Consider the following 21,125-nt stretch of genomic DNA (forward strand, 5'->3'; position numbering starts at 1 on the left):
TAACTGGGGCTAATGTTTATGCTAACTAGGGCTAAGGCTAGTGCTAACTGGGGCTAATGTTTATGCTAACTAGGGCTAATGCTAGTGCTAACTGGGGCTAATGTTTATGCTAACTAGGGCTAATGCTAGTGCTAACTGGGGCTAATGTTTATGCTAACTAGGGCTAATGCTAGTGCTAACTGGGGCTAATGTTTATGCTAACTAGGGCTAATGCTAGTGCTAACTGGGGTAATGCTTATGCTAACTAGGCCTATGCTTGCGCTAGCCTGCTTCATAGCAAAGTACAACCGTCAGCTGGACTGGTGTATTTTTGCATTTGGAAAGGTGCTTGGGTTTTAGATGAAGTGCACGAGGTTCTTCTGGTATCAGTGGAACAGCCAGGAGGTTCTTCTGGTATCAGTGGAACAGCCAGGAGGTTCTTCTGGTATCAGTGGAACAGCCAGGAGGTTCTTCTGGTATCAGTGGAACAGCCAGGAGGTTCTGATGCCTCCTCACTGTGAGGACACTGCTGTGATGTTTCTCAGTAAAACCTCCCGGTCTGACGTGTCTGCTCGTCCCTGGATGTGTTTCAGAGGCCGGTCTACGGGCTGCTCGGACTCCTCCTGGTTCTGCTGCTCCTGCAGATTTGTGTCGCTCTCACAGTCTGTATTTTCTCCGGGAAAGCCATCAGACGCCGGCCCCGCGCCTACGTCCCCCTCACCGTAAGACCTTTTATTTCTGCAGGGAGCTGAATGTCACCCTGAGCCTGTCCAGGTAGATCAAACATCCAGAGGAACAGGACTCCGTTTGTCAAGTTTACTCTATGAAGTTTGGTAAAACCACCTTTTTTTGTGGAAGGAGTCTGGTGAATTTGAAGAGAGCAAAACCATAATGTTGTCAGGAAATGACTGGTAGGTAGTAAAAGTGTTGGAACTGGTCCAGTAGATCACCTCAGCCAGAACTGGTCCAGTAGATCACCTCAGCCAGCAGACACCAAACGGGCTGCAATGGCTGCAACGTGATCCTTTGGGACAACTGCACCTGATCACAGTAGGTCCACTAAAAGAGCTTGTTTGATCCACTGACAGGCTCAGAGTGTTATTCTAAGTGTGTGACAGCATCATGGAAAGGATCCCTACAGAGAGAGACCTGGAAGATCCTTTTGGTTTAACCACAAACAGCACACACACCAGACTACATTCACTAAAACAGGGATTTTACATGGTAGTTGCTGGTCTACCGCTGTCTCAGTCGGATAGTTTGTTTGTGTTATTTTGTGACTTTGGTGTTTTAAAGGGTCAGTTCAGATCCAACACAATATGCTGTGAAACACACAATAACACAAACACACTAACTGATCCCCTCTGACGTTTGTGTCCCCTGAGGTAGAATCACTGTTTTCTGCCAATGGAGTCTGGTGTGTGTGAAGAGCGGTATAATGGCTGTTTGGGGTTCAACAAAAAGGGTCTTGCAGAGGAAGACAGTTTAACAGCAGGTGTTTGAACTTTGACCTCCAGGTCGAGGACGGCAGATCCCCGCTGTGCTCTCCGGAGTCGGAGCGTGACAGCGATGGCGAGGGAACCACGGCGTCGTCCCCAAACTCACCATGAAAGGGGAGGACAAAACCTCTGTATACTCTGGTAATCCCACAGCAGAGTACTATCATAGTCTGGCTCTGGCTGCATTCTGGGGGACTTAGTGGTTAATCTGGTGCACGTGATGCTACTTTTGTTCTTTAATGTGAGAATTGTAACAACAGTTAATCAATAGATAGGGCAACGACCTGAGCTGTAACTCTGTCAAACAACAGGAAGGTAACTTTGAAGATGGATGTCTGCTCAAGTCACTGAACCTTCACCTGTTTTGTTTTAATGCTGAATTCTCCAGGAGACCCTGAAAGTAAAGACTCGTTTGTTAAAAACTTTTCTCAGCTTATCTGATATTTACCCACAGCACACAAACACTAAATGGACACATTTTTGAAGGGAGTTTGGTGACTTTGCACCAATATTGCATAAGAGAGAGTAACTGTTGAGTGTGGTAGAGTTCAGAGCTAAAAATGTTTTTTTAGTTGAATCAGCTGTAGAATATTTTGCTGGCTGATATAAACATATAAACGGTCATGTATGTTCATGTGAGCGGTACTAAATATCCCAGACTGTGAGCACTTTAACACCTGAACACACTAAACCTGCTCTCACTGACCCAAAGGGTTTTTTATTTGTTCCTTAAAAGCTTTTCTGACTCTTTACAAACTTTAAATAAAAGATTTGTTTTCCCACATGGTTTGTTCTCAGGTTCATTGATCCAGAAAAGGATCAGCTGATCAACAGAAATTCATCACTGATGGATCAGAAACTGCTCTCCCTCTGCTGCCGTGTATATATATATGTATATATATATATAAGTAAAGTGAATCTCTATTTCCTGATGATTGATCAACTAAATGACTTATTGATTTGCTGAATAAATGATCAGCTTCCTTCAGTGAAACTATTCCTGAACGTTTTACCATTAACTTTCTTTTTCTAAAGAACAGGTTTCAGTCATTCAGTTGGTTAATTCAGTCAATTAACCGACAGAAAACCAAATAATAGTTTGATTTACATTTCAAAGCGATCCCACGTGATTCCCCAGTTTTCTCTCTGTTCTCCGTAATCAACCTTTGTTATTTTGTTTGAGCGACACTGGCTGCAGATAAAGTGACTGTGAACCGAAGAGAAACCACACAGCTGTTACTGGAAACTGGAGAAACCAAACGACTGCAAACCAAACTAAGAACACAAAGAGGAATTTTCACAGAAGATTAAAGACCCGACAAAAAGCCGCTCAGAGTGAATCCGTCAGCAGCTGCTCCTCTTCATCAGCTGTCAGGCCACCGCTGCTGCTTAGATCCAGAGAGGAGGAAGAAATATTTGTGTCATCATTGTGAATCCAGTGTATTTCTCTTTAGTTATAATACTTCCTCCTCCTCAAAGTAAATCTTGTCCTTTTCACTGCATTTATCTACATTCACCAGCTTTAATAAATAGAAAGTAGTTCAAATCAGCTGCTACATGACAGCGATTAGTCCACCAATCAATCAGTTACTGTCAATCATTAGAATCTAATAATTAAATGTATATTATTCTACATGACTACTGATGGAAGTCATTGGTGGAAGAAGCCCTCAGTAAAAGTACCAACAGCATATTTTATCAGCAGAGTACAATCCTGCAAAAGGTCACTGGTGTTAAAGTTTTACCATGAAAACATACTTGTTATTATGCAGAATGTTGTAGCACTGAATTGATGCAATAATCTGTACAATATCTTCATTTTATTTTAATGTTGCAGTTGATAAAAGTGGGTCTCATTTTAAGTTTTACTAGAAAACTACATCAGCATCAATTTGTTATTTATGTTTTTGTGTGATTGATCTGAATCTGCAAAGAAGCTAAAGGTGAATAACTGTGGGGGCTAAGATCAAACTGAAGCATCAAATAAAACAAGCTGCTCAGCCTCAGTGGTGCTTTAACTCATTAAGATACAGGAAGTATAATAAGATTGTGAGTGCAGGATGTAATACTACAGTGTAGAAATACTAGTGTAGTAATACTACAATGTAGTAATACTACAGTGTAGTATTTCTACTTTTACTAAAGTAAAAGGTCAGAGTATCTGTGTTTTTTCACTCACAGCTTGTTCCTGACGGCTTTTATTTTGAAGGTGGATGGCTGCATGTGGAGTCAGGACGGTAGCTAACAGCTAACAGCTAACAGCTAACAGCTAGCCTTTTAATTACCTCAGAGTCACGGATAATAGAGCCTTTTCTGTTTTGTTCGTGTCTTTGTTTGTTTCCTGTCTGTTTAGTGACCCTCCGGTCCAGTAGGTGGCGGGAATGCGGCTGTTTGCCAACCGACATTAAATCCAAGGGAGAAGAAGAAACAGAAGCAGGAGAAGAAGAAGTGGCTAACGGCTAACAGCTAGCAGCTAGCTGCTCTGTCCTCTGAACCAGTAGGTTTCCGCTCTCACGGTTAAACTCTAAATAATAAAGTCTGAACACTTTAATGCAGAAACCTCCGCTGTCCTGGAGGCTAACAGCTAGCTGTGTTTGACAGTTCAGACCAGCATGTAGCCTGGTTACTCACTCAGTTAGTTAGTTAGTTGGTTGGTTAGTGAGCAGCGGTCACCAGGACCAGAGTTAGCAGAGATGGAGGAGGAAGTGCAGGTAGCTCAGGGTTGTTCTGGGGTTCCAGACTGTCCCACCTGAGGAGCTGAGACACTGAGGACCCCCCCCCCATATACACACATCCAGATATCTGTGAGGAAACACCAGAGGGGAAACTATAATCATTATGAGCACAATGTCAAATAAGGAAATACTAAAAGAGAGGAGGGAACCAAAATATGATGAACAGAATGAGTGAAACAGAATAAATACATGAAGCTCAGTTAAAAGACTAATAAGTTAGGAGGTTGGTAATAAGACATCTTGGAACTGCAGAGTAAATTCAGTCCAACGCACCAAATAATGTGGGTAGATACTAAAGGGTAACTAGAGTTTTAAACCTGGGCTCTGTCTGTTCACATGATGGCCTGGAAGATCCTTTGGGTTTAACCACAAACAGCACACACACCCTGTCTGCCGCCTCCTCCTCTAAAATCCCTGTTTTAGTGAATGTAGTCTGGTGTGTGTGCTGTTTGTGGTTAAACCAAAAGGATCTTCCAGGTCTCTCTCTGTAGGGATCCTTTCCATGATGCTGTCACACACTTAGAATAACACTCTGAGCCTGTCAGTGGATCAAACAAGATCTTTTAGTGGACCTACTGTGATCAGGGGGACAGAAAACAGCTTCAGTCTCACTGATTTGTTGACACCTGCTGGTTGTTGTTGTCTTCCAGCTCAGGTGAGGTGAGGTGAGGCGAGGCGGCAGCATGGACAAAGTGAGGAGGATCCTGGTTTATGTTTGTAAGGACCGAGCGGCTCCACAGCGAGCTCAGTTTGTTCAGGTCAGTGCACTCTCTCTGGTAACTTAAAGGACCAGGACGCCATTTCGCTGAATCTTACATTAGAGAAGCTTTCATAGATTATTAAAGGTGCAATATGTAACCTGAGATATTTAGCCACCTGCTCTGAAACAACAGGGGGCAGCATGTCACCTCACCACCCCCTGATACCCGGTCTCCTCAAAGTCTGCTGCCCTTAATCCAAACTGCTCGATGTTTGAAGGAGCCTCGGGCACGTGTGCTTCTGATATGGTTTGTGTTGTCGTTAGCTGTTAGCTGTTAACTGTTAGCTGTTAGCTGTTAGCTGTTAACTGTTAGCTGTTAACTGTTAGCTGTTAACTCCTAGCTGTTAGCTGTTAGCTGTTAGCTGTTAACTGTTCGCTGTTAACTGTTAGCTGTTAACTGTTAGCTGTTAACTGTTAGCTGTTAGCTGTTAACTGTTAGCTGTTAGCTGTTAACTGTTAACTGTTAGCTGTTAGCTGTTAACTGTTAACTGTTAACTGTTAGCTGTTAACTGTTAGCTGTTAGCTGTTAACTGTTAACTGTTAGCTGTTAACTGTTAGCTGTTAGCTGTTAACTGTTAGCTGTTAGCTGTTAGCTGTTAGCTGTTAGCTGTTAACTGTTAACTGTTAGCTGTTAGCTGTTAGCTGTTAGCTGTTAACTGTTAGCTGTTAGCTGTTAGCTGTTAGCTGTTAACTGTTAACTGTTAGCTGTTAGCTGTTAGCTGTTAGCTGTTAACTGTTAGCTGTTAGCTGTTAGCTGTTAACTGTTAGCTGTTAGCTGTTAGCTGTTAACTGTTAGCTGTTAGCTGTTAGCTGTTAGCTGTTAACTGTTAACTGTTAGCTGTTAACTGTTAGCTGTTAGCTGTTAGCTGTTAACTGTTAGCTGTTAACTGTTAGCTGTTAGCTCTCAGCTCTGAGCTGTTAGCTGGGGCAGCGCTACTTCTTCTTCTTCCCCCCTGTTGGACTGAGAGCAGGTACACAGTGGTATAACAGAGCTAGCTGGTTAGCATGCTAACGTCAGTAGATAGCGCTGCAACACAGAACATGGACGTCTGTGACATCCATATTTTTACGTGTTTTGAATGTTTTAAACTCAAACTCTGGCCAGATGTTACTTATGAAACCAGCTAACAGTCAAGTAGTCAAGAATCAGTTTGGTGCCCGTCACCTTTCCTCTTCTTCCTCCTCTTCCTCCTCCTCTTCCTCTTCCTCCTCTGTGGTCAGAGTGTAACGGGTCACTTCAGTGACTGTGGTGATGATGAGGTGCAGATGAACTGCTCGCTGGAGAGAAACCAGTTTATCCTGTACAGAGCCGAAGAAGGACGAGGGACTCCTCTGAAGGTCAGACGCACAAAAGAACTGTGAATATTCACCCCTCTGTCTTCTGTCGGTCATGTGCTGGTGTCTGAAGGACGGGAGGAGCTGGTCTTTCTCTGCCTCGACTGGTTAGGTTGTTTGTGTTTTGGTGTTTTAAAGGGTTCCCTCAGATCCAACACAGCATCTGTGTAACACAGTAACACACTGACTGATGGAGGCAGCAGCTCCTGAGTCCTGTTCTCTAAAATCCCTGTTTTAGTGAATGGAGTCTGGTGTGTGTGCAGAGTTCCAACACTTTTTGTACCACTTAGACACCAGACAAATAGGGCCCAGGTTTAAAACAGTGTAATTGCCCTTTAATAATTACCTCTGTATCTTAAATATTCTCCTCTATATCCCAGAGGCCCGCCTTCTGTCCCATCAAACACCTGTCAGTCACGGAGGCTGCTGCGATCCCATTGGACGTTCAGCAGCGTGGAGTTGATGTGGGCGTGGCCATCCTCCTGCAGACAGCCAATCAGAGAGTGTTGCTGACTCGGCGGGCGAAGGAGCTTCGGATATTCCCCAACGTCTGGGTTCCTCCAGGTCTGACTCTCTCTGGTGTCTGTTAAAGGGGCAGGTGCATTATGGGAAATGTAGTTTTTGCTGTTTTCGGACCAAAAGTCAGGACGTCTCCTCCCCGGCTGTTCTCCATCTGTCTCTCTGACTTTGTGGAAGTGTAATTCTGTCTAACTAGTATCCCTGAAACACACAACAATCACCTGTCGGAGTGTTTCTGTGTTTTTAAGGCTCATATTTGTGTTTCCTAGGCGGCCATCTTGAGCCCGATGAGACGGTAAATCATTTTCTGTTTCTAAATGTGATTGTTTTCATACTTGTCTCTTCTACTTGACTGAACACAAAGTGCCCATCACACTGTGATAATCCTTTTCTTCGTGTGTGTGTGTGTGTGTGTGTGTGTAGCTGCTGGATGCTGGCCTCAGGGAGTTAAAGGAGGAAACTGGACTCAGACTTAAACCAGAGGAAGTTTCTCCAAAAATACTGGGACTCTGGGAGGTGAGACAGACAGTCAGACAGACAGACAGTCAGACAGACAGACAGACAGACAGTCAGACACGTGTAGCAACAGTAGATAATAACTGAGATTCATTAAAGCAAAGTGATTGTTTTTAATGCTTTTACTGTTTAGGAGGCAGGACATGAAAACCATCTCACTGGTCTGTCTCAATATATGTTTACTTTAGTTTCTTTCTAAACTGATTGTTTTGTCCTTATATTACAGCAAAATAAATTATTGTTATATGTGTCTGTGATGTTTACTGCACACCAGACTCCATTCACAAAAACACAAATTTTACTTAGAGCACAGGAGTTGCAGGTCTACTGCTACCTAATTAGTATGTTTTATTGTGTGTTACATAAACATTGTGGTGGATCTAAACTAACCCTTTAAAACACCAAACTCAGACAGTAACGCAAACAAACTAACCAATCAAGGCAGTGGTTGACCAGCAACTCCTGTCTAAAATCCCTGTTTTAGTGAATGTAGTCTGGTGTGTGTGCTGTTTGTGGTTAAACCAAAAGGATCTTCCAGGTCTCTCTCTGTAGGGATCCTTTCCATGATGCTGTCACACACTCAGAATAGAAGTTACCTTTAATATCCTGTAGTTTAACACCAGGGGTGTGTGGACAGTCACAGCTGGTAGTTAGAGCTGGAGGTGACTTCTTGTACTTTGTGTTGCCCCTGCTTTCAGTCCTGTCTCTGTATCTGAAACATCTGGAGAAGACAGATAAAGAGGGGAAGAGGTCTCTGGACCGGTGCAGCTTTAATATATGCATTAAAGGTATATTCCACTAAAATCAGCCCTGTCTGTCCTGATGTGTGTCTGTCAGTCAGTGTATCCTCCCATGCTGTCCAGAGGACTTCCTCAGAGACATCACATCGTCGTCTACATGCTGCTGCTCTCCTCCCTCTCTCACCTGCAGCTTCAGGTACGGCCTCAGTGTCTCTGTGTGACAGTGCCATAACATCGGCGCTCTCCGGGTCGCGTCCTCAGTGGTTGTTCTCTCTGACCCTGCAGGCGTCTCTGAGCCCGTCTCCTGCTGAAGTTAGTGGGTGTCTGTGGGCCGACAGCCGGCTGGTCAGAGCAGTCGTGTCCTCTGTGGACGGTGAGGACACTGAAGTTCGCCTGGACGGCCTGCCGAGCAGCATTAGGTATCACAGCTGTGGACAACAAGGAGCCAAGAACCCAGAACCTGACCCCTGAAGTTGAGTGGAAAGGATCCCTACAGAGAGATCCTGGAAGATCCTTTTGGTTTAACCACAAACAGCACACACACCAGACTACATTCACTAAAACAGGGATTTAACCTTGTAATACAGAGGAGTTGCTGGCGTATCGCTGCCTTCATCACTTAGTTTGTTTCTGTCACTGTGTGACTTAAGTGTTTTAAAGTGTTAGTTTGGTTCCAACACAGTATTTGTTAAACACACAATAACACAATCAAACTAACTGATCAAGGCAGAGGTGGACCAACAACTACTGTAGTTTGTAATCTAAAATCCCTGTTTTAGTGAATGTAGTCTGGTGTGTGTGCTGTTTGTGGTTAAACCAAAAGGATCTTCCAGGTCTCTCTCTGTAGGGATCCTTTCCATGATGCTGTCACACACTTAGAATAACACTCTGAGCCTGTCAGTGGATCAAACAAGCTCTTTTAGTGGACCTACTGTGATCAGGTTTTAGGTGTATTCATTAGTAATTTTAAAACCCAAAATATGTAAAACGATTAATACTCAGGTTTAAAAATAATGGAGTTATCTTTAAATGTTCACACGTTTGGTCGATTTTAGAATCAAATCCTTAAAGAGCAACCAGAGTGTGTTTTACAGAAGAAAGGCAGTTGTGTTCAGACTGTGTGTGTGTGTTGTGTTCAGACTGTGTGTGTGTGTTGTGTTCAGACTGTGTGTGTGTGTTGTGTTCAGACTGTGTGTGTGTGTTGTGTTCAGACTGTGTGTGTGTGTTGTGTTCAGACTGTGTGTGTGTTGGCTCGTGACCTTTTTATTGTCATGAAAAGCAGAAATACTTTTGTTCCCAGTGTGTCGCAGGTTTCCACAGACGGCGCTCTGAGCGACTCCACGCTGCCTCTGACGGTGTTGGTGAGCCGGGCGCCTGCCAGTGGCCCGGATGTGGAGCGGGTCAGCACTGGGACCAAGTTCGCCCTGGAGCTGTGGCTGAGGAGCCTGGAGACCCCCGACCCCTGACCTCTGACCCCTGACCTCTGACCCCTGACCCCTGACCTCTGACCCCTGACCCACGACCTCTGACCCCTGACCCACGACCTCTGACCTCTGACCTCTGACCCCTGACCTCTGACCCCTGACCCACGACCTCTGACCTCTGACCTCTTAAAGAATGAAGAAGCGCTAAAATGACATAAAACGATGTCTTTATGGACTTCATTGATCATTTTGTGGTATTGATTCTGAGCCAAAAACAATGAAGTTTAAAATAATAAAAAGATTTACTCTAAACAATAGAGAAGGCACTGTTTATGTCATGATCTGATATTTTTGGCCTTGAGATGTTGAGGGAACGACCCCTGCCGCGGTCCCGTCAACACCTGAGCCTCCAGGCCAGCAGGTGGCAGCGCAGAGCAGACTGTGAACCCTGATTCAGACCAGCAGCCTCTCTCTGACCTGCCCTTTAAAGCCCAGTCTCATGTCTGAGATGTGTCTTGGTAACAGCCAGGACGACTCATGGTGATACCAGAGCGACGGACTGGACGAGGCCTTCGTCCAAACAGGAGCTTTCATGATTTCCTGATATTCTCAGTAAACATTCAGTGTGAAGTGGACTGAAGCAGGCGTCCCACCGTCCCCCACCAGAACAGGACATCGTGTCCAGACCCACCTGAGGGCCGTCGGGTCTCTCAGGCGTCACAACGAACACACCTGAATCACAGCGGCTCTTCTTGTTCTTTCATAATAATGATACACGATAGTCACATTAAGTGCGGTTGTAAAGAACTGACTGCACTCAGAGGGTTTCTCTCTGTGCTGCGTTCAGGTGAATCACTGCTGACGGGAAATGAATCACGAGTGAAACATTAAAACAGCCGAGCCCTGTGACTCTATAGAAACTATTTGTTCTGTTGCTGTTTGACTGTTTGGATTAAGAGGAGGGACCCTTCTGGAAGGTTTTAAGGAAAGGTTTAGGAGAAGTTATGTGAACACAATAAAAATGTAATTAGGTCTGACCTTCCTGTGTAGTTTCACACAGCTGCTCTAAGTTACTTTCTGCTGTTAAAGCGCTCGTGTGCAGGGTTAGAAAATGTCTCATGATGATGAATCTATCCCAGCAACACGTGCCGCTAACACACTACACACTAACACGCTAACATGCTACACGCTACACGCTGTGGCTTTAAATGTTGGCCTGTTTTAGTTTTTAGCCCCAGACAGAAGGATTAAAGGTCAGAGGTCAGCTCTCAGGTGTCATGTCGCTCAGGTGAAGGAGTGTTTACGGAGCAGCGATAAACCGGTCAGGTGATTTCCTAACAGCCTGTCAGTCATTATGAAGCCCCGCCTCCTTCTTCAGTCATCAGCCTGTATGTATTTAATATGTTTACCTGTTTAAAACCTTTTACAGGTTTCCTCTACTTCCTGTTTTGTCCCTTAACTTCTTGGACAGTAAACTAATCAAAGTTTATACAAGTGAAAGTCTGTCCTGCTTAGTTCAGCTCAACAGGTTAGAACTAGCTCAAAGTTAGCTTACAGACGACTTAGAACTAGCTCTACTAGCTCACAGCTAGCTTACAGACGACTTAGAACTAGCTCTACTAGCTCACAGCTAGCTTACAGACGACTTAGAACTAGCTCTACTAGCACACAGCTAGCTTACAGACGACTTAGAACTAGCTCTACTAGCTCACAGCTAGCTTACAGACGACTTAGAACTAGCTCTACTAGCTCACAGCTAGCTTACAGACGACTTAGAACTAGCTCTACTAGCACACAGCTAGCTTACAGACGACTTAGAACTAGCTCAACTAGCTCACAGTTAGCTTACAGACGACTTAGAACTAGCTCTACTAGCTCACAGCTAGCTTACAGACGACTTAGAACTAGCTCTACTAGCACACAGCTAGCTTACAGACGACTTAGAACTAGCTCAACTAGCTCACAGTTAGCTTACAGACGACTTAGAACTAGCTCTACTAGCTCACAGCTAGCTTACAGACGATTTAGAACTAGCTCACAGTTAGCTTACAGACGACTTAGAACTAGCTCAACTAGCTCACAGTTAGCTTACAGACAACTTAGAACTAGCTCACAGTTAGCTTACAGACGACTTAGAACTAGCTCACAGTTAGCTTACAGACAACTTAGAACTAGCTCACAGTTAGCTTACAGACGACTTAGAACTAGCTCTACTAGCTCACAGCTAGCTTACAGACGATTTAGAACTAGCTCACAGTTAGCTTACAGACGACTTAGAACTAGCTCAACTAGCTCACAGTTAGCTTACAGACAACTTAGAACTAGCTCACAGTTAGCTTACAGACGACTTAGAACTAGCTCACAGTTAGCTTACAGACGACTTAGAACTAGCTCAACTAGCTCACAGTTAGCTTACAGACGACTTAGAACTAGCTCAACTAGCTTACAACAAGGTCACAGCTTGCTGAACTAGTTTAACCAGCTTAAACTTTCAACTAGGTTACAATTACATTACAATTAGCTATCTTATAACAAGCTTTGCTAGCTTACAGCTAGCATACAGGTAATTTACAACTAGATCAACCAGTTCACAGCTATGTTAGCTAGCTTACAAGTAGGCTGGCTAACTCAGCTAGCTCACCAGTAGATTAAACTTAAAGAGGTAAATGTTTGAAGGAAATGACGACTGAAGCACTCGGTTATGAGACGACTTTTATTCAGATAAATGAAGATAGAACGTCAGGATGTAAACTGTGAGGTCACGTGACCGTCGGCCATGTTGGCCCTTTGTGCCGCTGACTGAGTCACTGAGGCAGCAAACAGAGCCCGGCCCAGACCGGCCCAGACCGGCCCAGCTCTTTATGTGGATATCAGCTCCATCACGCTCATATCAAACAGTCCATGAAGTCCTCGCTCCACGCCTCGTCTTCCCTTTCTGTCTTTGTGCAGCTCTTTGTGAAGAAAAAGTAAACCCTGGACTTTGGTTGAAAAAGAAGAAGTCAAACCTGCAACAATGAGGATCCACTTTCAGACGCCTCACTTCCTCAAACCTTCGAGCACAATGCTCAACAAAGTGGGACACGGCCGCTGCTGCCAAGCTGAAACATGATTATTAGACAAACACTTTACAGAACAAAGTATAACATGATCGTCATCAAACTGGACGTCAGGTCACGGCTGCTAGTCTTTACAGTATTTAAATATATAACAGTTAAAATGTACACAGTGAGGAGTGTTCTAGCACAGATGATGATATCCACACGTTTAAATGTAGTAATGTAGTATCATCACGCACAAAAGTGCTTCATAGATTCTACTGATTATTAATATCAGTAGCAGTTACAGCAGCGACAATAAACTCACTCAAAATATAAAACGCAGTTATTAAAGTTCATAGAAAACAGTCTCAAGTCATTGAGAACATTTAGAACTAATATATTATGATTGGGACATAAAATATCAGACATTGTGTAATAGTTGTGACAATAATGTGTTAAATATTAATGGTGGACTATAGCATGACACTACACACTATTAGACACATTTACAGGATCAAACATCGTTATGTGATCGATCATAAGAACTGAAGACATAATAATGATGAGGGAGTCATTGCCAGTCTGAGATATTTACAGTTCAGTAACAGCAGTAGAGAGAGAATCATAAAGATGGAAAAATAAACTACATTAGTGGAATAATAAGATAGCGATATTCTGTAAAGATGTACAGCGTGTGGAAATATGAAGATTAATATTAGTGGCAAAGGAAATAATGTAACAGAGAAAATATAAACGTTACAGCAACAACTTTAAAATCAGTTTTGTAATAAAAAAAAAAAGTCTAAATAGAATATATGTAACACCAAACATCCATAGAAGCAACAACACTATTTAAAAAAGAAATATATCATTTTAAAGAATGTGGTGGTAATAACAATACCAAGTGATTTATCAGTTAAGATTTACAAAATATAATGATGCATTGATTTTAAATTAAAGTGTGTTATAAGAATATAACTGACAGTATTGTTTATCGCTCATTAAAGCAGATCTCCACAGTGTTTTACAGACAATAAATAAAAGCTAATGAGACACAGTGAAAATGACAGATGTTTATTTATTAATTAAGTTAAAAAAAAACAATAAAAAAATGTTTTAAGTAAAATCTACAAAATTATTTTGTCCCGTCTTGGTCTGATGCGTCATGGGGCGCTGTTATTGGTTGACCGTGTACATCCCCGTCCGGCTCTTCATCGGCCTGTCCAGTTCCTCCTGGAAGAGATGCATCATGGGATGAGCAGAGGGCAGGGAGAGGATTTTAGAGTTGTTGGAAAGTGTTTGTTCTTTCTCTTTTGATGGAGCGAGGCTAACAGTTTCCCCCTGTTTCCAGTCTTTGTGCTAAGCTAGGCTAACAGTTTCCCCTTGTTTCCAGTCTTTGTGCTAAGCTAGGCTAACAGTTTCCCCCTGTTTCCAGTCTTTGTGCTAAGCTAGGCTAACAGTTTCCTCCTGTTTCCAGTCTTTGTGCTAAGCTAGGCTAACAGTTTCCCCTTGTTTCCAGTCTTTGTGCTAAGCTAGGCTAACAGTTTCCCCCTGTTTCCAGTCTTTGTGCTAAGCTAGGCTAAAGACATGGTCACACAGGTCTTGGAGATGAAACTGAAGATGGCTAACAAAATGATTTCCTAAAATGTTGTTGAGAGTTAAAAAGATGCCACTGAGAGTTAGTAAGATAAGAACAATAAGATGTTATCAAGGTTTCTAAAATGGTCTTAAGAGTTACTAAACGATGCTAGGAGTTACTATTATTATAAACGTTATCAGAGTTCATAAAATGTTAAGTTATTTAAGCAGTAGAGAGGAAAACTGATTATACAACAGTCACCAGCAGAATAACAGGTCTGATTAAATGTGTTCATGTCATCAGAGCAGCGTTTTATCTGTTTCCATGGAAACACACAGGGCTCTGACTAACACCTGGAAAGTGACCAGTTCCATCAGTCGACTCCTATATAGAGAAATCTAGTTTAGCACTCCAGCGAGTAGGCCGGCCCTTAGTAACACCCCTAGTAACGCCCCTAGTAACGCCCTTAGTAACGCCCTCAGTAACACCCCTAGTAACGCCCTTAGTAACGCCCTCAGTAACTCCCCTAGTAACGCCCTTAGTAATGCCCCTAGTAACGCCCTCAGTAACACCCCTAGTAACACACCTAGTAACACCCCTAGTAAAGCCCTCAGTAACACCCCTAGTAACACACCTAGTAACACCCCTAGTAACGCCCTCAGTAACACCCCTAGTAATACCCCTAGTAACGCCCTCAGTAACACCCCTAGTAATACCCCTAGTAACGCCCTCAGTAACACCCCTAGTAACACCCTCAGTAACACCCCTAGTAACACCCCTAGTAACGCCCTCAGTAACACCCCTAGTAACGCCCTCAGTAACACCCCTAGTAACGTCCTCAGTAACACCCCTAGTAACACCCCTAGTAACGCCCTCAGTAACACCCCTAGTAACACCCTCAGTAACACCCCTAGTAACGCCCTCAGTAACACCCCTAGTAATACCCCTAGTAACGCCCTCAGTAACACCCCTAGTAACACCCCTAGTAACACCCTCAGTAACACCCCTAGTAACGCCCTCAGTAACACCCCTAGTAACACCCCTAGTAACGCCCTCAGTAACACCCCTAGTAACGCCCTCAGTAACACCCCTAGTAACGTCCTCAGTAACACCCCTAGTAACGTCCTCAGTAACACCCCTAGTAACGCCCTCAGTAACACCCCTAGTAACACCCCTAGTAACGCCCTCAGTAACACCCCTAGTAACACCCCTAGTAACGCCCTCAGTAACACCCCTAGTAACACCCCTAGTAATGCCCTCAGTAACACCCCTAGTAAGCTGAATAAGAAGCACAGGTAGAAACAGTGAAGCTCCTCTCTGCCTCAGTCTGGTGGAGCTCAGATATCTGCTGGAGAACATCATTATTTCTGTTTTTACGTGTACTGAGAAAATTAATTGACAGTAATATTAGTGATAATTTAAAAGTTACTAATGTTATAAAGGGATTACTTACAAGTTCTAATGTAAGTAGGGTAAGTAACCACAGCTAGAAAATCATTACCTGTTGTTCTACCCTGACAGGAATGATTTACTGCCGATAAATGGGTCTGAGTTAGCTTGTACAGTTTGCACTAATAACAAAACCTCAAGTGAAGTGAAGTATTTCTACCAGTGAGGTCAATAAACACCCAGACTCACACCCTCTGGCAGCGTTTGTGTGCTCACGTCCCTGTAGTCTTGGTGACAATCACTTCACAGCTAGGTGTTTCCATTATTTCTCCATGTTCCCTGTGTAAATGTTGACCATATACAAATACCTGAATAACTATTACATTAACAATACACACCTTTTACCTTTAATGCATGACATCACCTCACACCTCTGCTAGACTCATTCTGTGTTTTAGTGAATGTAGTCTGGTGTGTGTGCTGTTTGTGGTTAAACCAAAAGGATCTTCCAGGTCTCTCTCTGTAGGGATCCTTTCCATGATGCTGTCACACACTTAGAATAACACTCTGAGCCTGTCAGTGGATCAAACAAGCTCTTTTAGTGGACCTACTGTGATCAGGTGCAGTTGTCCCAAAGGATCACGTTGCAGCCATTGCAGCCCGTTTGGTGTCTGCTGGCTGAGGTGATCTACTGGACCAGTTCCAACACTTTTACTACCTACCAGTCACTCACACACCAGGATGTGGACAGAGAGGAGCTGTGTTTTAAAAACACAGGAGTTACCCTTTAACCCTACCCCTCAGCCCTGTACATGGTCCTGCTAACACCTGGACCTGAGTCTGAATGGACAAACTCTATTCACTGGCAGGGAGCAGACGGTTTCCCAGGCGTCACATTACAGCACACAAAGACTCTCTGCCTGAGTGTGTGGGAGGTTTAGCTGTGGTTGTGAGGACCAGCTCCTGACAGACCACGGTCCTGGTGAGGACCAGCTCCTGACAGACCACGGTCCTGGTGAGGACCAGCTCCTGACAGACCACGGTCCTGGTGGATGTTAGTATTCAGAGGCGTGGACTTACGTATGGCTTCCCGTTGGGCCCTTCGAAGCGGCTGTGTGTGGTGTACAGAGGGATGTCGTCTCTGTGGGTCAGGTGGTCATAGGGACTGAAGCCTTTGTTGCGCCCCCGATAGCAGCAGCACCACACCAGCTGCAGGGGAAAGATACCGACTGTTAGCGGTGTGGAAAGAGTCCGTCCGTGTTTAAAGAGATAGCGTTACCGTCGGTCAAAATAGATGATGACATGTCTATTGTGTGTTACAGAAACATTGTGCTTATCCTTTAAACTGAGTGAAGTACAGCCACCAAGTGTCTGTTTCCGTCTAAAGGAGCTCCAGATGTGTTTTCAATCCCCTGTGGAACTAAAATGTTGGAAAAATGCCTCTAGATTTTCAGAAATGTGGCGGATGATGACCAGTGACTGGATTCAGTCCACATCAGAGGCTCGTGGTCTCCCTCTGCTTCCAGTCTTTATGCTAAGCTAGGCTATTAGCTAAGCTGACTCAGGTCGCACGACTCACCAGTCCGATCAGCAGCAGGATCAGCAGCAGCAGGATCAGAGCCGCCAGGACCAGCAGAGCGATCCCAAACCCAGGGACGCCCCCGCTGGCCGGCGCCGGCCTCGTCGTGGGGGTGGTGCTGCTGGATGTGATCGGTTCGTTTGGGGAAGCGGCCGCTGTACTTCCACTTCTTGTTGCTATGGCGCCAGTTGACATCCCCGCAGTGGAGTTGTCATGAGTGTTGTTGCCAGGGGAAACAGTGGTGGTGTGATTGGCGGTGTTTGGGGTACTTGTTGTCGTGGTTACGGAAGAACCATTTATGGTGTGGTGTTCGTTTGGAGAGATGGTTGTCAAGGTGACTTGGGGCGTGGTCACATTGCTGTATGTGGTTTGTCCTCCGGTGGACTTGACGGTGTGGCTGGTTTCAGCGGTTGTGTGGTCACTGGTGTCTGTCGGGGGGATACTGGGCAGACTGGTGGGGGAGCCATGTGTTGTCGTGTGGTCACTGGTGTCACTGGTGTTTGTGGTTGAGTGGTCACTGGTGTTTGTGGTTGAGTGGTCACTGGTTTCTGTGGTTGAGTGGTCACTGGTGTCACTGGTGTTTGTGGTTGAGTGGTCACTGGTGTCACTGGGTTTTGTGGTTGAGTGGTCACTGGTGTCACTGGTGTTTGTGGTTGAGTGGTCACTGGTGTCACTGGTGTTTGTGGTTGAGTGATCACTGGTGTCACTGGGTTTTGTGGTTGAGTGGTCACTGGTGTCACTGGTGTTTGTGGTTGAGTGGTCACTGGTTTCTGTGGTTGAGTGGTCACTGGTGTCACTGGTGTTTGTGGTTGAGTGGTCACTGGTTTCTGTGGTTGAGTGGTCACTGGTGTCACTGGTGTTTGTGGTTGAGTGGTCACTGGGTTTTGTGGTTGAGTGGTCACTGGTGTCACTGGTGTTTGTGGTTGAGTGGTCACTGGTGTCACTGGGTTCTGTGGTTGAGTGGTCACTGGTGTCACTGGGTTTTGTGGTTGAGTGGTCACTGGTGTCATTGGTTTCTGTGGTTGAGTGGTCACTGGTGTCACTAGGTTTTGTGGTTGAGTGGTCACTGGTGTCACTGGGTTTTGTGGTTGAGTGGTCACTGGTGTCACTGGGTTTTGTGGTTGAGTGGTCACTGGTGTCACTGGGCTTTGTGGTTGAGTGGTCACTGGTGTCACTGGGCTTTGTGGTTGAGTGGTCACTGGTGTCACTGGGCTTTGTGGTTGAGTGGTCACTGGTGTCACTAGGTTTTGTGGTTGAGTGGTCACTGGTGTCACTAGGTTTTGTGGTTGAGTGGTCACTGGTGTCACTGGTTTCTGTGGTACTGGGCAGACTGGTTGTGGGTCCATGTGTTGTTGTGTGGTGACTGGTGTCACTGGCTTCTCTCCTGGTTGCTGAACTGGTGGAGCTGACGGTGTGATTGGTTGTCATGGATACAGAGAGAGTAGAAACCTCTGGACTGCTGGTAACCGATGGTGAGACGGTTGTCGTAGTGACATGAGTTGTAGTGGAAGACGCTAAAGAAACAAGGACAAAAACAAACCTTCACGTGCTTCATTGACAGAAAATTAATTGGCAAAATTATAATAATCAACTATCAAAAACACCAGAAAACTGAAGATCTTTACAGGAAATTATGAAACATCACTTTGGACATTACGAACTTGTATCAGGGAGTTCTCACTGTTATTATCATTATACTTTACAGTCTAACCAACTGAAAAAGTAATGGGCAGATAATTTGGTAATGAAAATGGCTCCAGCCGTGATTGTTGAGTCAGGCATCAAAGGTACTTTTTTATCGCCGATGTATGATCAGATCGTAACGTCATTTAAAAACTGAGACCTTCTCCGACGCTCCTGTAGCCTCTAACAGTCTGCAACACTAGCTAACGTTAGCTTAGTACATCCATCACAACACAGAGTCCCAGCTGAAGTCCACGGAAGCACAAAATAGTTTGATCTAGTGAAGCCAAATGGGAATGTGGGGTCAGCGTCAACAGGACACTGAATTCACGGAGAGGCGTTTGCCTGGATTGCTCAGTCGCTAACGTTATTGCTAGTATTAACTGTTTGCTGGCTAGCCCGCTCAATGGCTTCACCAGCTAATGTAATCCATGATGCTAACTTATGAGTTCTTGGTTTTAACTAGCAGTAAATGATGCAACAGCGTAAAGAGAATTGCTCTTTAGCACAGACAGCTAACAAGCTAACTGTAACCTAAGCTAAGCCAAGGTTAGCCAGCTAGCCGTAACCTAACCACATGGCATGGATCTGTACGTGGCTGCTTTGGAACATTAGCTGTCACCAGCGTCACAGAGCCAACGGGCCAAAGGAGATAAAACGTGATGGCGGTCGGTCACGTTCAGTCTTGTGTTGTCGCCTCGCTTTGTTTTGTTGTTTGTCATTAATAACCACGTGAGGACTTTGAATTATAGAGCTCAGAAGAATACATTGATATTGGCTAACATTATGATAATCAATCAATTGTTGAAGTTTTTTTTCAGCATCAAAATTCATTCTGTGTTTTTTTGGTTTTACATTTTATGTTGAACATGTTGAAAATAGAAGAATCAAATCTACATAAATATATGTAAGAAAAACAAAACAAGACGAAGCAGTCAAACTACTTCATGTCTGTAAAGGAGCAGGACTTTTTAAAAACATCAGTTACTGAACACAACAACACGAAAACATCCACAATAAAACAGGAACTAGTCAAACACATCTCTGTGACTGCTGGTCAGATAAAGAAGGAAGTGTTGATGAACGGTTTTAGATCCTCTGACATTTTGGAGAACTGATTTCAAATCTATAATATGAGACACTTCTTCACTGCCTCCATTTCTGAAAACCCTCCTCAGGTGTGTTTGTCCTCCTCAGTCCACCTGGAAACTCAGGAATAATCTCTGAAATCTTTTACCACTCTGACCAGTTCCAGAAATCCATTTGACTTTGAGCCTCGAGGAAACAAGCTTAACATAAAATGATAAAAGGTGTGAAGAGCAGCAGGTGAGATGGGAGTGTGTTTCTTACCTGAGGCGGTGAACGCCAGAGCGACGCAGAGGGCGAGCAGCGTCTCCATCTTTGTGCAGGAAATCCGACAGTTTGTGACAAAGATCTCAGTGTGAGCGGCTGCTGGAATCTGTTTCCATCCAGAGAAAGACTCCTTTATACACCTGCCTCACCTGCACACAGGTGGGGGAGGGAGGGAGGGGCTGGCACACTCCCATCATGCCCTGGGGTTTCCAGCAGCAGCAGGGCTCCTCTCTGTGGTCACAGTGTGCACAGTTTGGGGGTTATTTACAGTTTACTGGTGATTTAGTGCAGGGGTCTCCAACCTTTTTCCTTCTGTGAGCTACTTTCAAAAAAGTAAAACAGCAGAGAGCTACTCGTGTTTTTATTTTGTAGAAATATTATTATTTTTCATTCAAAATAAAATGAATTACATGTAATGCCTCAACATTAACAAAAGTTGCTAATAAATGGTTTATATGAGTGAACACCTGAATATCAAATCACAGATGAAAGCCTGAACAAAAATGTTGCCTCAAAAAAAAAAAACACACTTGCCATCGATGTTGATAAAGCAAAGTTCTGTTTCCCATTCTTCGTGAAAATTGTACGACTTTCGCTTCTTAGCGGTGCTCATGTTTGGAGTGGATCTGCACTAGTCCGGACTCCAGCTACACATCAAGCTTGACTGCATGAACTGTTTGATTGACGGCCAATTGGCAAAATGGTAGTTTCAGACTCGCAAAAGGGGCGGGAGACGCGATACATCAATGATTTTGATTGGATTGGGATACGTAAGTGTATTTTAAGTGAAACCCAACTTCACTACTAAATTTTAATCGGTTTCAGGAATCCTTCCGCGAGCTACCTGTTGGAGAAGCTTGATTTAGTGTCATTAATTTGTATGAAGACGGAAGTCATTAATCCTCCTCACCAAACTATCAAAATATCTGATATTTATGAAGAATGTAAAACACAAACGAGGAGCTGCTGAGCATGGGAAGGAGACGGGAACATTTTA

General features: G+C 44.2%; 3 protein-coding genes across 5 annotated transcripts in view; 2 read left to right on the forward strand and 1 right to left on the reverse strand.

Annotated features, from left to right (window-relative positions):
- LOC139204750 (high affinity immunoglobulin epsilon receptor subunit beta-like) overlaps positions 1–2,260 on the forward strand; it is a 5,147-nt gene extending 2,887 nt beyond the window's left edge. Inside the window, exons 6-7 of the mRNA XM_070834737.1 lie at positions 573–701; positions 1,497–2,260. Of these exons, the coding sequence (XP_070690838.1) occupies positions 573–701; positions 1,497–1,589 (222 nt within the window). The 3' untranslated portion in view covers positions 1,590–2,260. The remainder of the gene's footprint in view (positions 1–572; positions 702–1,496) is intronic.
- A 1,578-nt stretch (positions 2,261–3,838) lies between these two features.
- nudt17 (nudix (nucleoside diphosphate linked moiety X)-type motif 17) lies at positions 3,839–10,380 on the forward strand. 3 transcript variants are annotated; one of them, XM_070834736.1, is made up of 10 exons: positions 3,839–3,975; positions 4,864–4,971; positions 6,195–6,311; positions 6,689–6,872; positions 7,097–7,122; positions 7,251–7,343; positions 8,181–8,279; positions 8,369–8,502; positions 9,384–9,585; positions 9,628–10,380. In XM_070834736.1, exons 2-9 carry the CDS (start codon positions 4,897–4,899, stop codon positions 9,547–9,549), a joined length of 894 nt encoding a protein of 297 aa, XP_070690837.1. In that variant the 5' UTR covers positions 3,839–3,975; positions 4,864–4,896; the 3' UTR covers positions 9,550–9,585; positions 9,628–10,380. The 3 variants fall into 3 exon arrangements, with proteins under 3 accessions (XP_070690837.1, XP_070690835.1, XP_070690836.1); XM_070834734.1 differs by having other exon boundaries at positions 9,384–10,380; XM_070834735.1 differs by having other exon boundaries at positions 3,900–3,975; positions 4,869–4,971; positions 9,384–10,380.
- A 3,248-nt stretch (positions 10,381–13,628) lies between these two features.
- Positions 13,629–20,174, reverse strand: LOC139204776 (sialidase-like). The gene is made up of 4 exons (XM_070834773.1): positions 20,126–20,174; positions 17,093–18,606; positions 16,594–16,722; positions 13,629–13,778 (listed from the first exon to the last, which is right to left on the reverse strand). Exons 1-4 carry the CDS (start codon positions 20,172–20,174, stop codon positions 13,722–13,724), a joined length of 1,749 nt encoding a protein of 582 aa, XP_070690874.1. The 3' UTR covers positions 13,629–13,721.
- Between the last annotated feature and the right edge of the window lie 951 nt (positions 20,175–21,125).

This window comes from Pempheris klunzingeri, chromosome 8 (genome assembly GCF_042242105.1).
Source record: "Pempheris klunzingeri isolate RE-2024b chromosome 8, fPemKlu1.hap1, whole genome shotgun sequence".
Classification (NCBI taxonomy): Eukaryota; Metazoa; Chordata; class Actinopteri; order Acropomatiformes; family Pempheridae; genus Pempheris; species Pempheris klunzingeri.